At 50.1% G+C, this 13,324-nt stretch overlaps 1 protein-coding gene across 6 annotated transcripts in view; it reads left to right on the top strand.

Moving 5' to 3' along the window:
- The window catches only part of LOC116950762 (E3 ubiquitin-protein ligase NEDD4-like), a 126,190-nt gene that overhangs the window by 107,734 nt on the left and 5,132 nt on the right, over positions 1-13,324 (top strand). For 5 of the 6 annotated variants that reach the window (XM_032968802.2, XM_076073108.1, XM_076073107.1 and 2 more), the window contains 7 exons: positions 3,437-3,532; positions 5,162-5,235; positions 8,206-8,266; positions 8,787-8,846; positions 9,773-9,880; positions 11,072-11,168; positions 11,764-11,836. In XM_032968802.2, the coding sequence (XP_032824693.1) occupies positions 3,437-3,532; positions 5,162-5,235; positions 8,206-8,266; positions 8,787-8,846; positions 9,773-9,880; positions 11,072-11,168; positions 11,764-11,836 (569 nt within the window). Of the gene's footprint in view, positions 1-3,436; positions 3,533-5,161; positions 5,236-8,205; positions 8,267-8,786; positions 8,847-9,772; positions 9,881-11,071; positions 11,169-11,763; positions 11,837-13,324 lie in introns of those variants that run through there. The other variant, XR_012946474.1, reaches the window with a different exon arrangement.

Consider the following 13,324-nt stretch of genomic DNA (forward strand, 5'->3'; position numbering starts at 1 on the left):
TACTATAGAGTCAGTAGTATCTACTATAGAGTCAGTAGTATCTACTATAGAGTCAGTAGTGTCTACTATAGAGTCAGTAGTATCTACTATAGAGTTAGTAGTATCTACTATAGAGTCAGTAGTGTCTACTATAGAGTCAGTAGTATCTACTATAGAGTCAGTAGTATCTACTATAGAGTCAGTAGTATCTACTATAGAGTCAGTAGTTTCTACTATAGAGTCAGTAGTATCTACTATAGAGTCAGTAGTATCTACTATAGAGTCAGTAGTGTCTACTATAGAGTCAGTAGTATCTACTATAGAGTCAGTAGTATCTACTATAGAGTCAGTAGTATCTACTTTAGAGTCAGTAGTGTATACTATAGAGTCAGTAGTATCTACTATAGAGTCAGTAGTATCTACTATAGAGTCAGTAGTGTCCACTATAGAGTCAGTAGTATCTACTATAGAGACAGTATCTACTAAAGAGTCAGTAGTATCTACTATAGAGTCAGTAGTATCTACTATAGAGTCAGTAGTGTCTACTATAGAGTCAGTAGTATCTACTATAGAGACAGTATCTACTATAGAGTCAGTGTCTACTATAGAGTCAGTAGTATCTACTATAGAGTCAGTAGTGTCTACTATAGAGTCAGTAGTATCTACTATAGACTCAGTAGTATCTACTATAGAGTCAGTAGTATCTACTATAGTCAGTAGTATCTACTATAGAGTCAGTAGTGTCTACTATAGAGTCAGTAGTATCTACTATAGAGTCAGTAGTATCTACTATAGAGTCAGTAGTATCTACTATAGAGTCAGTAATATCTACTATAGAGTCAGTAGTATCTACTATAGAGTCAGTAGTGTCTACTATAGAGTCAGTAGTATCTACTATAGAGGCAGTAGTGTCTACTATAGAGGCAGTAGTGTCTACTATAGAGTCATTCGTATCTACTATAGTCAGTAGTATCTACTATAGAGTAAGTAGTGTCTACTATAGAGTCAGTAGTATCTACTATAGAGGCAGTAGTGTCTACTATAGAGGCAGTAGTGTCTACTATAGAGTCATTAGTATCTACTATAGTCAGTAGTATCTACTATAGAGTCAGTAGTGTCTACTAAAGAGTCAGTAGTGTCTACTATAGAGTCAGTAGTATCTACTATAGAGTCAGTAGTATCTACTATAGAGTCAGTAGTATCTACTATAGAGTCAGTAGTATCTACTATAGAGTCAGTAGTATCTACTATAGAGTCAGTAGTGTCTACTATAGAGTCAGTGTCTACTATAGAGTCAGTAGTATCTACTATAGAGTCAGTAGTGTCTACTATAGAGTCAGTGTCTACTATAGAGTCAGTAGTATCTACTATAGAGTCAGTAGTATCTACTATAGAGTCAGTAGTATCTACTTTAGAGTCAGTAGTGTATACTATAGAGTCAGTAGTATCTACTATAGAGTCAATAGTATATTCACACATTGGGGGGGTGGGGGGTGGGGACATCAGTGGAGGCGACGGGCGAGGTGAGTATTGTAAGATTACATTCACAACTTAAACTCGAGGGATTTCATCGAGTCAGTTGCAATGAGGACAGAGATGCTAGAATGGAGACGCCAAGTTGACGAAACTGGTTCCAAACGAGATGATTCCAAACGAGCTGCTTCCAAAAGAGGCCGTTCCAAACGCTCCGGGGCAACTACATTTGTAGAAACCCAATTGAGTAACTTGCGGATAATTTGGAAAATGTTGACCCTGACGCTGGCACACGATGGCCTACTTTTGAGGATGACGTGAGGGGATCTTTAACATCCACACTCTTGCAAGTTGCACAGAACACCCGTGGAAAACCTACTCGGTGCAGGCGTGCCAGTTGGACATGGCAGTTACTTTGCCATTCTTCACCACGCCAGTCAGCGTGGTCGGTGTAGGGGCGGGTGGCCCAGGCCCAATGAGGCTTCTGGTGTTAGCCGCGGCCGGGAATCGAACTCAGCTCGCCGGGCTCCGTCGCGCGTCGCTGCGCGCAAGCCTGCCGCTCCGACGCTCCGCCCAACACCGTTGCATGAATTACGGCCATAACGTTGCGCCTCTTCGCATCGGTAATTAGATCGGCCGGCTCTTGGGATTTAAAAATACCACCCGCGCCGTGTGTTTTGACACGCCGCGGCTCTGGCGAGCCGTGCTGGCAGGGTGCACTATTTGTTTTTTAAAGCCAAGATGGTAAGAGCGCAGAATCCGTGGAATGCAAAGGGGGCCCTGAAGCCTGGTCGGCTGTCCGCTGCACCCACGATGGGACTCGCTGCCTTTCCAAAGTATTCCCCGCCCCACCCACTCCATACAGTGGCAGAACACGGTTTTTAGGTGTTCATCCAGCAGTGGATAGACCCCGTGTGGTGGCAGATCACTTGTTTATATATGTACATATATTTAGATATTCATCCAGCGATGGTGGCTGATACCGGTTAGGGGGTTAACTCAGCCCATAATACACCCCGGGGTAGATAAGATAGCAAACCACTTTGCGGAGGAGTCAACAGTAGTTGTCCTGTGGATAGACTCTGCCCCCACCGTAGGAATGGGGAATTTCCACCACTGGCTCAGGGCTGTAGACAGAAGACGATTACCGTCTCAATGCTTGCTTTAGCAGGAAATCATTTTGACTTTTGACGTTTTGACCACAAGCAGATGGTGCCAAGGGCCGGTTCAGATTCCACTCACGGCTTACGTTGGCAGTGGCCAGGAACACAACTCAAGTCGCTGAGTTGATAGCTCAGTGCGCGAACCACTGTGCCATCGCTCCACCCCATTTATAGATGGATCTGATGTTACATTAACCGGTTTGATAGGTGTTGCATTTGCACAAATATACACCCTATAAATGTACTCATCATTTACAAAGCATTGCATAATGAATTCTATTTAAAGGGCACAATACAAATAAATACGGTCATATGCAGAGTGCCAGCTTTCAGGCTTGCTCTGTGTACAGTGCAGTGGGCAGTGCTGAGTCGACTGGCTTCCTTATCTCAGTGAAGGCTTGTCCCAAAACCGAGGCTTCCCGGGGTCTTCGACTCATTCTGGACCGAGTCTCCTGCCGTCTTCTGGAGCGTTTGTTTCAGTGCCGATTCTCATTGAAGTCTACGTACAGGCGCGCGAATGCGTACGTACACACGCGCGTCTGTACGTGCGCGCGCGAGTGCGTACGTACACACGCGCGTGTGTACGTGCGCACGTACGTGCGTACGTACGTGCACGTGCGTGCGTGCACGCGTCCCACCTGGCGCCCCAGCCTTTCGCGCACCATTAAAATTCTGAACGTTCCGAGTTATGATTTATACAGCGCCGTCGCATTAGCTCGCTATTTTGGTGTAACGCAAGGAGCTCGCTCGGGGGAGAGCGCAAGAGCGAGCGAGCGAGCGAGCGGGAGAGAGCGTCTCTATAAATACCCTCTTGCTTGCAGGACAGCGAGTACTTCAACTCGCTCATGTGGATCCTCGAGAACGATCCCACGGACCTCGATCTGCGATTCTGCATCGACGAGGAGCTCTTCGGGCAGGTGTGGAGCGACGCTGGAACACACTGCACGGCGGCGCTCTGACGACCGTCTCACGCGGCACTCCTCGCCAATAATAATAATTATTTTTATTATTATTATTATTTAATTCACCGTTATTGTTATTGTTCATGACACTTGCTTGCTCAGGGGTAAAAAACCTCGCCGACTCTTTTTAAGGGAGGGTTGTGATAAATGTTTGCTAACAATAGTAATAATTCAAATTCATAACGTGCATTATAAATGTTCATTATTATTAAGTAAGGGGGCGATGACCCGCTGTGTGTTTCCCAGCTGAGTAATTTGCGGTATCGTTTTTCAGATTCGGTCATTGTGGAACATGGCGCAGAGCCGTAATAAAAATAGTAAGGTTTGGCTTTTATTCAGCATAGTTCTTGCAAAATTGCATCTATGAAACGCTGTAGAATCAGTGACAGCTTTTGCACAGGGGCACTGGGGAAACCGCCGACAAGCAGGGAAGGCACCCAGAACCGGTGCCAACAATTATCCAAGCTCTGCAGCCCTCGATTGGGATGTTTGCCACAACTCCATTCATGAATGTTTGTTCACGTGGCAGGAAACTGTAGTACCTGGAGAAAACTCACTTGTGTGAGGTGGGGGGGCTGGTGGGGAACAAGGGAGTGGGGGGAGGAGGAAGGGTGGGGGGGGGGACGGGGGGGGGGGTAACACTATTTTCCCGTAACGATGCAATCTAGGAATGTAATCCACTTGCTGTACTGCCACCACACCCTGGGAAGCCAGGAGGTGGTGGCGTCGATGCCCCTTTGGTAGAGAGCTCCGCGTATCCGGTGGGGGGGGGGGGCGGTGGCGGGGCGTTAGAGAAATGGAGGCTTTTGAAAAGCCGCTTGGCACAAGTCGTCACCGGAACGTGTGAGCCTGCGCTCGGTCGACGTCGCTCACCGAGACGTTTGACCGGCCGCTGTCGTGCGCACGACCGCCCACCGTCACCATCACCACCACCGCCACTGCCACCATCACCGCCACCGCCACCATCCCCGCCACACCGCGGGAGACGCATGCCACCTGCCGAAAATCCCCCACTCGCTTTGGCAGCACCGGCCGTCCCCCTGTTCCTGAGCTGTCCCCGCGTTGCCCCCGCGCCCCCACGCGGTGGAGCAGAGCGAGCGGGCGAGAGAGCAAGCGAGTTGGCGAGCGATGCTGTTGACGCTTTTCACCAGAGAGCGCCACCTGTTAGTGCCACCGCCGCAGATTGCAAGAAATTGCAAGAAATGGAACTCTAGCTAAAAAATAAGAATAATGAGAAGTTTTGGAGTTTGGTTCTGTTGAACTGTCAGTAGTTCACTTAGTTAATAACAGTGATGTATATATAGCCTTTTGTCAATACACTGATGGATGAAGAGCCACCCTATGACCAAACGTCACGGGGAAGTGTGGTCTCCGTCATCCAGGACAAGGTGCTGACGAGTCGCGTCTAAACGAGCCACGTTGGAGCTCATGAGCTCGTTATTGAGCTGTCGTGCTTGGAGGGCTGGGGAGGCGAGGGGGTGCGGGGGGGGGGGGTGGTCAGGGGGGAAGGGAGCTGCCATATCCACGAACCGTCTCGCAGACGTGTAGCCTGACCGGTGATGGTTTTCTTCCTCTTGTCTCCAGACCCATCAAGTCGAGCTGCTGCCAAACGGATCCGAGATCGTGGTCACCAATGACAACAAGAAAGAGTACATCGAGTGAGTCCCCGTGCGGATGATGCTAAGACAGCTGCGGCAAGACTCACGGCGGCATTTATTTAAACGTATTGGTGGTACACCGGCGGTGTGCGGTCGAGAAAAAAGAAAAAGCACCTTTTTAGCAATGATTCTTTATTTTCCCGCGAAAATATAGAATCATTGCGGGTGGTGGTGCGTCAAAATCGGTTCTCGTGATGTCGAAGCAGTCAGAAGATGAATGTTATGAGCAGCTGAATACGAAGATTCACAGCCCGTTGCCGTAGAGCAGCACCCAGCCTGATGACGGTTCGGCTGGCTCCGTGTTCCAAAGGAAAGATTTAAATCATCGTGCCCTAGACTTAGTCGGATGCATCCTCGATTCATCGTACCCAAATCTACGATCAATGTTCACCTTTTTTTAGCAAGTCTCAGTCGACTGAATACATCTTCGAATCGCATCAAACTTGGCGACAGGGTCAATTAAAGACTGATAAACAGATTTGCGAATTCGAATTTTTGATTTTCGACTGTTTTATAGGGACCGGTGTGTTATGCTGCACCGGTGTGCCGCCAATACGTCCATTTATGTAGAACAGCATCAGTCATTCTCCCGGCTCTTTTTCAGGAGAGTCCTGCATTGCACGTGGGAGGAAGCCGGAGTACCCGGAGACAACCCACCATGCATATGAATGGATAACGCCCGCAGCGGTCCACACGGACGGGCTTGAAAACCCACTTGCTGCACTGCCACCTCGTGGTCACCTCGCAGCTCAGTAGGATTGGGCATTTCACAAATCGCCATGTCAGTTTGACACGTAGGAGGCTTTCGCCTACCAATATTATTCGTAGTAAGGGGTTTTTTGGGTGAGATCGCGTGAGTATGAGATGTGTCGTAACCCGATGATGCTGGTTGATGCAATCGCCAGCGAAACGCCACGGTACTCAAATTGCAAATGTTGCGGATTTACTCTCCAACACACCGGTTGGGCTGAAGTAGTAAACTAATTGTCACGTTTTGTTCACGTGATGAACCTTACTGGTTGGCTATCGGGTGCTGGCGGGTTTGGACATTTTTATACTTACACGATCTAACCCAGAAACCTTTATTATGAAATATTTTGTGTGTTCTGCCAAAACGTCGCCTTCAACGTGCTGGGTCACAAGCGCCCCTAGCCACCGAGCTCAACTCATTCAACATCCTGGACTAGCATCGCTCTGAATGTGACGTTACATTTTCTCATCATAGGCAGAGATTTGCATGATGGCCAGGCACGATGATTTAACATTGTTATTGTACTGAACTGTTATGAAATATGCAATGGAAAAAGGATAGATTTCAGAGCTCAAAACTGAAGCTCAAGTATTATTTTTGCCAAATCATATTCCGATGGCGTGAATTCCATGTGTACCTCTCACAGCTAGCAAGTGTGCCATCCTGTGCTAGACAATGGTCTTGGAAGAGGATTTCACAGCACCACTCCTGAAATCCATTCCTTGGGCCACTTCGTCAACATTCATGGCACACTTTTCAATGCACCCTCATGCCCTGCTAAGAGGGCCGCGTGTCAGACGCGGAATTTACTAAGCACCAGCCACGCTCAGTGGCACAGCTCCTGGGTGCGCCAGGCAGCGCAACTGCACACCGTGGATGCAGTAGCGTAGCGAGGTTGGCATCGGGCCCTTGTGCGAGGAATGAAATGGGGCCAGGGACGTGAACGCCAACTGCTCGGACCAATGCACAGCGCTGCCACGATGTGAGTGGGGAGTGAGCTCTGCCAGCCCAGGGGCTCTGCACGACAGAGCAGTTCTGCATTGCTGGGGCTGGGGCTGGGGGAACTGAGAGAGAGGCGTAGGTCTGTATGTATGTAGCCAACCGTGCTCATCGGAGGTGCGGGTAGAGGGTGAAGATGCAGCCCTGTGGTTGCTTGCTCCTCATCCAACTCCTGGCAACAGGGACCTCCACTAGAGGGACCGCTAGAGGGCTCCTCTAGAGGGTATTTTGGCCTACTCTTTCACACCGGGCGGACACCGCCGCACGCGACCCCCCCATTGACGAACTGCAGGGTACACATTTATACTGCCGGATGGACAGAGGTGGGCGGGAGGAGGAGGGGGGGGGGGGGGCAGGGGGGGTGGTGGTTGGGTGGCTTAATATACTCTCACCGTCGTTTCAAGGGCCGCGTGAGAGGATCGTATCGAACCGGCGACCTCTGGATTTTCAATTCCGCCGTGCGAACCATCGCGCCGCGGCAGCGCGTCGACCCTCCCTCGCCTCGAGTAGCCTCTGCAGTATCGGGCCGTGGGTGGGGGCATTTGGAGGTTCACGCGACTGCATGCCCCGATGGCTCGGTGCCGGCGGAGCCACACATGTTTTCAATTTCTCTGGCAGAGTTGGTGTTTTTCTGAGGCTTGGCCACAGACAAAAAAAAAAAACTGACTCTCTCGCCTCTCCCGCAACGCGACGCGCTGCGCGGGCTACCGTTTTTTAGCGCGACGTTGGCGGGGAGAGCAGCGCGCCCGTGCGGATGCGTTGGTGGTAATTCGGCGTGCGTTTTAGCGTGGTCACCGATGATAAACCGGTGTGCGTGCATGCGTGGAGAAGCTGGGAAACTAGACAACCCCGTTGCGATGGGTATGTATGTTGAACTTCTTTTGCGCACCGTATGTCGCCAAACGCGCTAATCGGAGGTGCGGGGAAAAGTACAACAAACTAATTTTAAAAAAGCAGTTGGAAAGGAATACGTTTGCAATCTAGATTTCAAAGTGCATGGCTTCCTAATATCGGAAGGAAGAGCGTTCCAGATGGCCGCAGAAGCGCATCTGAAAGCGCGCGATGGGTGGATGATGAGCCTCTATGCGTGTGTGTGTACGTGCGTCTGTATGTTGTCCCAACAGTCTGTTAAGAACTCTGTGGGGGATCTTTGTCTTTGTGTGTGCGTGTCCCCTGTCTGTACGCCGCATGTGCTGCTGCTGCCCTTGCCCACGGGTCAGCCTGGTGATCCAGTGGAGGTTTGTCAGCAGGGTCCAGAAGCAAATGAACGCTTTCATGGAGGTGAGACGTGGGCCCGCCGGCGCGTTCGGTGGTCGCAGCAGCACGGTCTTGGAGCCTTGAGCACGCGTGCTCAGAGCCATAGAGAGGAAAGGCAGGTGGCGCATTTAAGCCGTAGGCCTCAGATCCAAGGGGGCCTTAGAAAGGGCCCGAGAGGAGCCCTCATTTGGCATTTTTGCCCCTTGGCCCAAAACACTTGTTGGTGGCCCTGCCAATGTCATCACTAAGCGGTAGCTTCGGCAAAGACCGCGTTCGTGAATGCGAGGTACCTGTGCGCCACCATCAAGAAGATATGTTTGCATCTTGAACATATTTCGCACCGTACGTGGCCAGCCGTGCTAATGGGAGGTGCACATGAGGATGGCGAAATGTAACGTTTGGTTCACCGTCGCTGTACGACTGGGAAACGTGGACGCTTATCCAAGAGGAGCAGGCTGTGGAAATGGAGAAGTGCGTTTCGCACCATCGCTGTGCAATGTAAACCACAGCGCGGGGCTTCGAAACTTGTGCTTGTCTTTTGCAGGGCTTTTGCGAGCTGATACCCATGGACCTGATCAAGATATTTGACGAAAATGAGCTGGAGGTAGGGACTGCCAAATGCGGCGATCGCTGAACAGAATATGCTTGCCCAAAACACGCCTGTCCATTCCTCCATCGGTGTTCAATACTCCACGCTTGCATTTCATCTTTACTTTCTGTCAGTCCTCGTCATCGCACGTGCAGATCTTGCAGGCGGCGTATGCCATGCCAGCTCGCAAACACACAGTCTCTGACCCTAGCTCTGAGACGGCATGGATTGCAGGACATTATATAAAATTGTGACCCCCTTGGTAAGAATCTAATGTATTATTTGAACCCCCACCCATTGTGGTAATTGAAGCTCCCCCCCTGCTTAATTCTGACCCTGGTTGGAGGGTCGGTTGGGGACTAATTTTTCCATGGGGGGTTATTTTCCACAGGGGAGTCATATTGCTTTAATAGAATTTGCAGCCTTGATGATCAAATGATGCACACAGTATTCTGTCCCTGGGGTCCAAATTCTACAGGGTGACAATCCATCTCGCACAGGGATTCGGGTTTTCCAGGAAGCAGGCCGTCATGTGACCCAGATTCGCGGGCGAGCGTGCATTGCCACCGCTAACGAAGCTCCGTGTGTGCGCCTGTGTGCATGGGAAGCGGTAGTGTAGCGTTTAGCGTGCTGCGCTACGAACCTAGCGACCCGCGTTCAATTCCCACTCACGACCAACACCGGTGACGATGATCTGAACCGGTCCTGGGCCTCTCCGAGGTCGACTCAGCCTCAAATGAGTACCCGGTTTGTTGTGTAAACATCACCACTGGGGAGACAAAGGCGGCTGGACGTGGTGTTGGTCACACGCCCCGTCGTGCGCCGTGCCGGCCTTCACAGGAGCTACTCGCTAACAGCGCTCGCCCCGACAGTCCATTCAGGCTATACGGGGGTGGATCCTTATCATGTCTGTGCGTGCGCGTGCGGCTCCGTGTTCCCAGCTGCTCGTGTGCGGCCTGGGAGACGTGGACGTGAACAACTGGAGGCAGCACACGGTCTACAAGAACGGCTACTGCGCCAACCACCCCGTCGTCCAGTGGTTCTGGAAGGTGCGAGCGAAGTCGGCGGCGCTGTCCGGCGAGAGCCGCGTGTCGGGCCCGGCTTCGGTGGCCATGCTAGTGGCGGGGACATTCGTCGACAGAGTGTAAACTTTTATTAGATTTTTTTCGTCGGCGAAGGCTACGAGCGGACGAGAATTACCGAGCGCGACGATGACTGCAACTGCCGCCCACCGGACGTTGCAACGTGATTGGCCGAGGAGACGACATTCATGAAGACGAGGACGAGGATAGTTTTAGTAATGTTATCGGAGACGGAAGTGCACTGAGGACGATTAATAGTGGTGATTGGCTATGTAAGTGCTGTACTCACTTCACTGATTGGCTGACCTGATCATATTGGTGAGGAATAGAATTTGCACCCCGCACACCGACCATTACGAAGTAAGAGTGGACTACATTTCTGACCTAACAGGGAGCGGCAATCGAAAGATCGCGAGATCAAATCCTGTTTGGGGGTTGACTCGGTCCATCATCCCTCCGTGGCCGCTAAAACGAGTACCAATTCTTGCAGAAGTCAACCTCAGTTCAGGGCAGTGAACGGGAGGTGAGCACTAATGATTCATTGCTCAGTTTGAGCAGAAAAATCACTCGAGACTTTTTTTTAGTCGACTCAACCAAGAGAACGACGAAGCGGAATTCGCAGACTTAGACCCGGCTAATATTTTGCAGGTGGTTGTCATTGTACGAGGTGAAGACCGTGACTAAAATTAAAAAAAAATGTCTCGCTAAATGACCGTTGCTAATGGCAAATCTGGTGAGGCGGTCGTCATCTCGATGTGCGTTCGCCACGTGGCGCTGGTCCCGCCAGGCCGTCCGTTCACCACATGCCATCGTGCGTGGCGAGATGTTAACTACCTCGCCTCGTATATAGGAGGTCATGGGTTCGATGCCGACCCTGAAGCCTGCTGTGTATCTGGAGTTTGCGTGTCTCTCTCTCTCCCCGCGGTCGCGTGGATTTTTTTCCGGGTCCTCCGGTTTTTCCCTTCACATTTAGAATCAACGTGCGTTTCAGAGTATTTGGCTGATATAAATTTCCACGTGATCAGCCACTTCATTTGGCAATCATTTGTGGCCAGGTCGCTTCTGAAAAATAGCTGAACGGCTCAGTGGGCCTTACCTGGGAACATTTTTAAAAAAATGTGTTTCTTGTCACTGCGTGTCACTTCGGGGAGCGTGCAGGCGGTGCTGCTGATGGACGCCGAGAAGAGGATCCGGCTCCTGCAGTTTGTGACGGGGACATCGCGCGTCCCCATGAATGGCTTCGCCGAGCTCTACGGTAAGGTCCCGCCGCGTTTTACCGCCGCCGCCGCCATGATGGCGTCGGCCCTCACCGCCGCGTGCGGGTTAGAGGTGTGGGCCTCCGAGCACAGAGCCACTCAAGCCAAGTCTAGAAATTGTTTATGCTGAGACTCGTTGTGACTCCCGATTCCGCGAGGGAGTGAAGAAGCTCAACATGAAACATAAACTTACTTACCTCAACCATACTTACCTCAGCCTGGAGCACACTAAGCGATTATTTTTCATGATATATTATAGTAATATGATTATATGATCGTATATTATTAATATGTAATTGTATACATTATAGTTGATGTCACGGTGGCCGTCTTGCACGGGGTTTTCTTCCTGGCAGCTAATTGGCTGGTGCAGTGGATGACCTAAGACAAGAGCGCCACGGTGAAGTTCTTCAGGAATGCTTGATGGTTTTTTGCATGATTGCACAAAGTCTGAGTGCTTATTGTACATGTCTCTGTCTGTTGTTTGAAACTTGTGCTTTTACAGGCCTCCACTGGTTTTTCTGTTTTGACGATGGGGGTTTTTCTCGTCGGCTAGAGACGTAATGTTTGCGCTCGTCTTCCTCTTGTTGCCAGGTTCCAACGGCCCTCAGCTGTTCACAGTTGAGATGTGGGGTGCACCGGAGAAACTCCCACGAGCGCACACCTGGTAAGACACGCACACAAACGCACACACCACACGCACGCTCGCACCCACTCGAGAAAGCCCCACGCACGCACACTTGCTTGCCTGTACACACACGCGCGCGCGCACGCACGCACACACGCGCTCATGCACAGACGCATGACCCTATGCACGCAGACACACACGCGGCACGCGCTCCCACACGCAAACATAAACACGCATGGGCATACGCGCACACACATACACACGGGCAAGTCTGAGAAGTGAAATTCAACATGTTAAAGAAGCGCTGCAAATGAACGGTTACAATGATGCACAAATCAACAGGGCGTTGAATGCTAAAACCGAATAAAATAACACGAGCTTTGAAATTGCCCAAGTAATTAAAAAGAAAAAAATACCGTACATTGCGGGAGTAACTGATAAACTAGCCAGATGTTTGGAAAAACAAAACATCCGAGTCAGATTTGGCACGGTACATAAAATACAGAAATTTATATTTGGCACAAAAGATTATTACCGAAGCTATCAACAGAAGGTGTGTACAGGATTAACTGCACGTGTGGGAAATGTTGTTAGGCAAACAGGACAAATGATCAGCACGAGACTCAAAGAACATAAAATAAATATTAAATACTCCCAAATACAACTGTCAGCATTCACAGAACACGCTTGCCAACAAGGACACTCAATTGATTTCGATAATGTTGAACTTCTGTGCAAAACTAGCATCTACTGGCCAAGACTAATTAGAGAATCTATAAAAATTGCTAGAAATAAAAATTATTTTAACCGTTTGGATAGCTACCGCCTTAGTGCTGCGTGGAAGCGAATCATCAAATAATACATTGTTTAAATGCATGCCTATAAAGAGCAGCGTACTTCAATAGGGATTACCGTTGGTACGGCTATTTTAATACGCACAATAGACAGGAAGGACAAGATCAAAGGGCTCGCATAATGCACATGCATAATGTGCGTTGCCTGAGTAATCCCCGCCCCTCACATTGTGCAAGAGTGCAGAAGCATGGTCACCACATCTACGCCTCTATATAAGGAACGAAACAGTTAGACTTCTGGCCTGATGAAGCTAGTTGTAATTACTGGCAAAACATCGTACTCAGATTGTAAATGTTGTGGCTTGGCTCTCCAACACACCGGTGTGCTGTACTAGTGACTAATTGGCCACGTTCTGTTTACGTGACAACCCTCTATTATGGGCATGCATAAGAATGAACATGCACTTATGACCTCACGCACATACGCACATGCGCGCACGCACATGCGCTCATGCACGCACATTCACACACGCACCTACATATGCACGACCGTACGCATGCACTCACGCGCACGCATCGTGCACGCATTTATGCACGCACTCGCGCATACACACACACACGAATGCGCGCACAGGCAAAACGGTCCTCCGTGTGTAGCCAGCCTACTGCAGTGCTGCCAGCGAGGACCTCTTAGGGCCGGTGGTAGCAAAACCCCTGGTGCGGTGTCCTTTTT

Source organism: Petromyzon marinus, chromosome 40, assembly GCF_048934315.1.
Source record: "Petromyzon marinus isolate PM22_M1 ecotype Great Lakes invasive population chromosome 40, UKy_Petmar_22M1.pri1.0, whole genome shotgun sequence".
NCBI classification, from domain to species: Eukaryota; Metazoa; Chordata; class Hyperoartia; order Petromyzontiformes; family Petromyzontidae; genus Petromyzon; species Petromyzon marinus.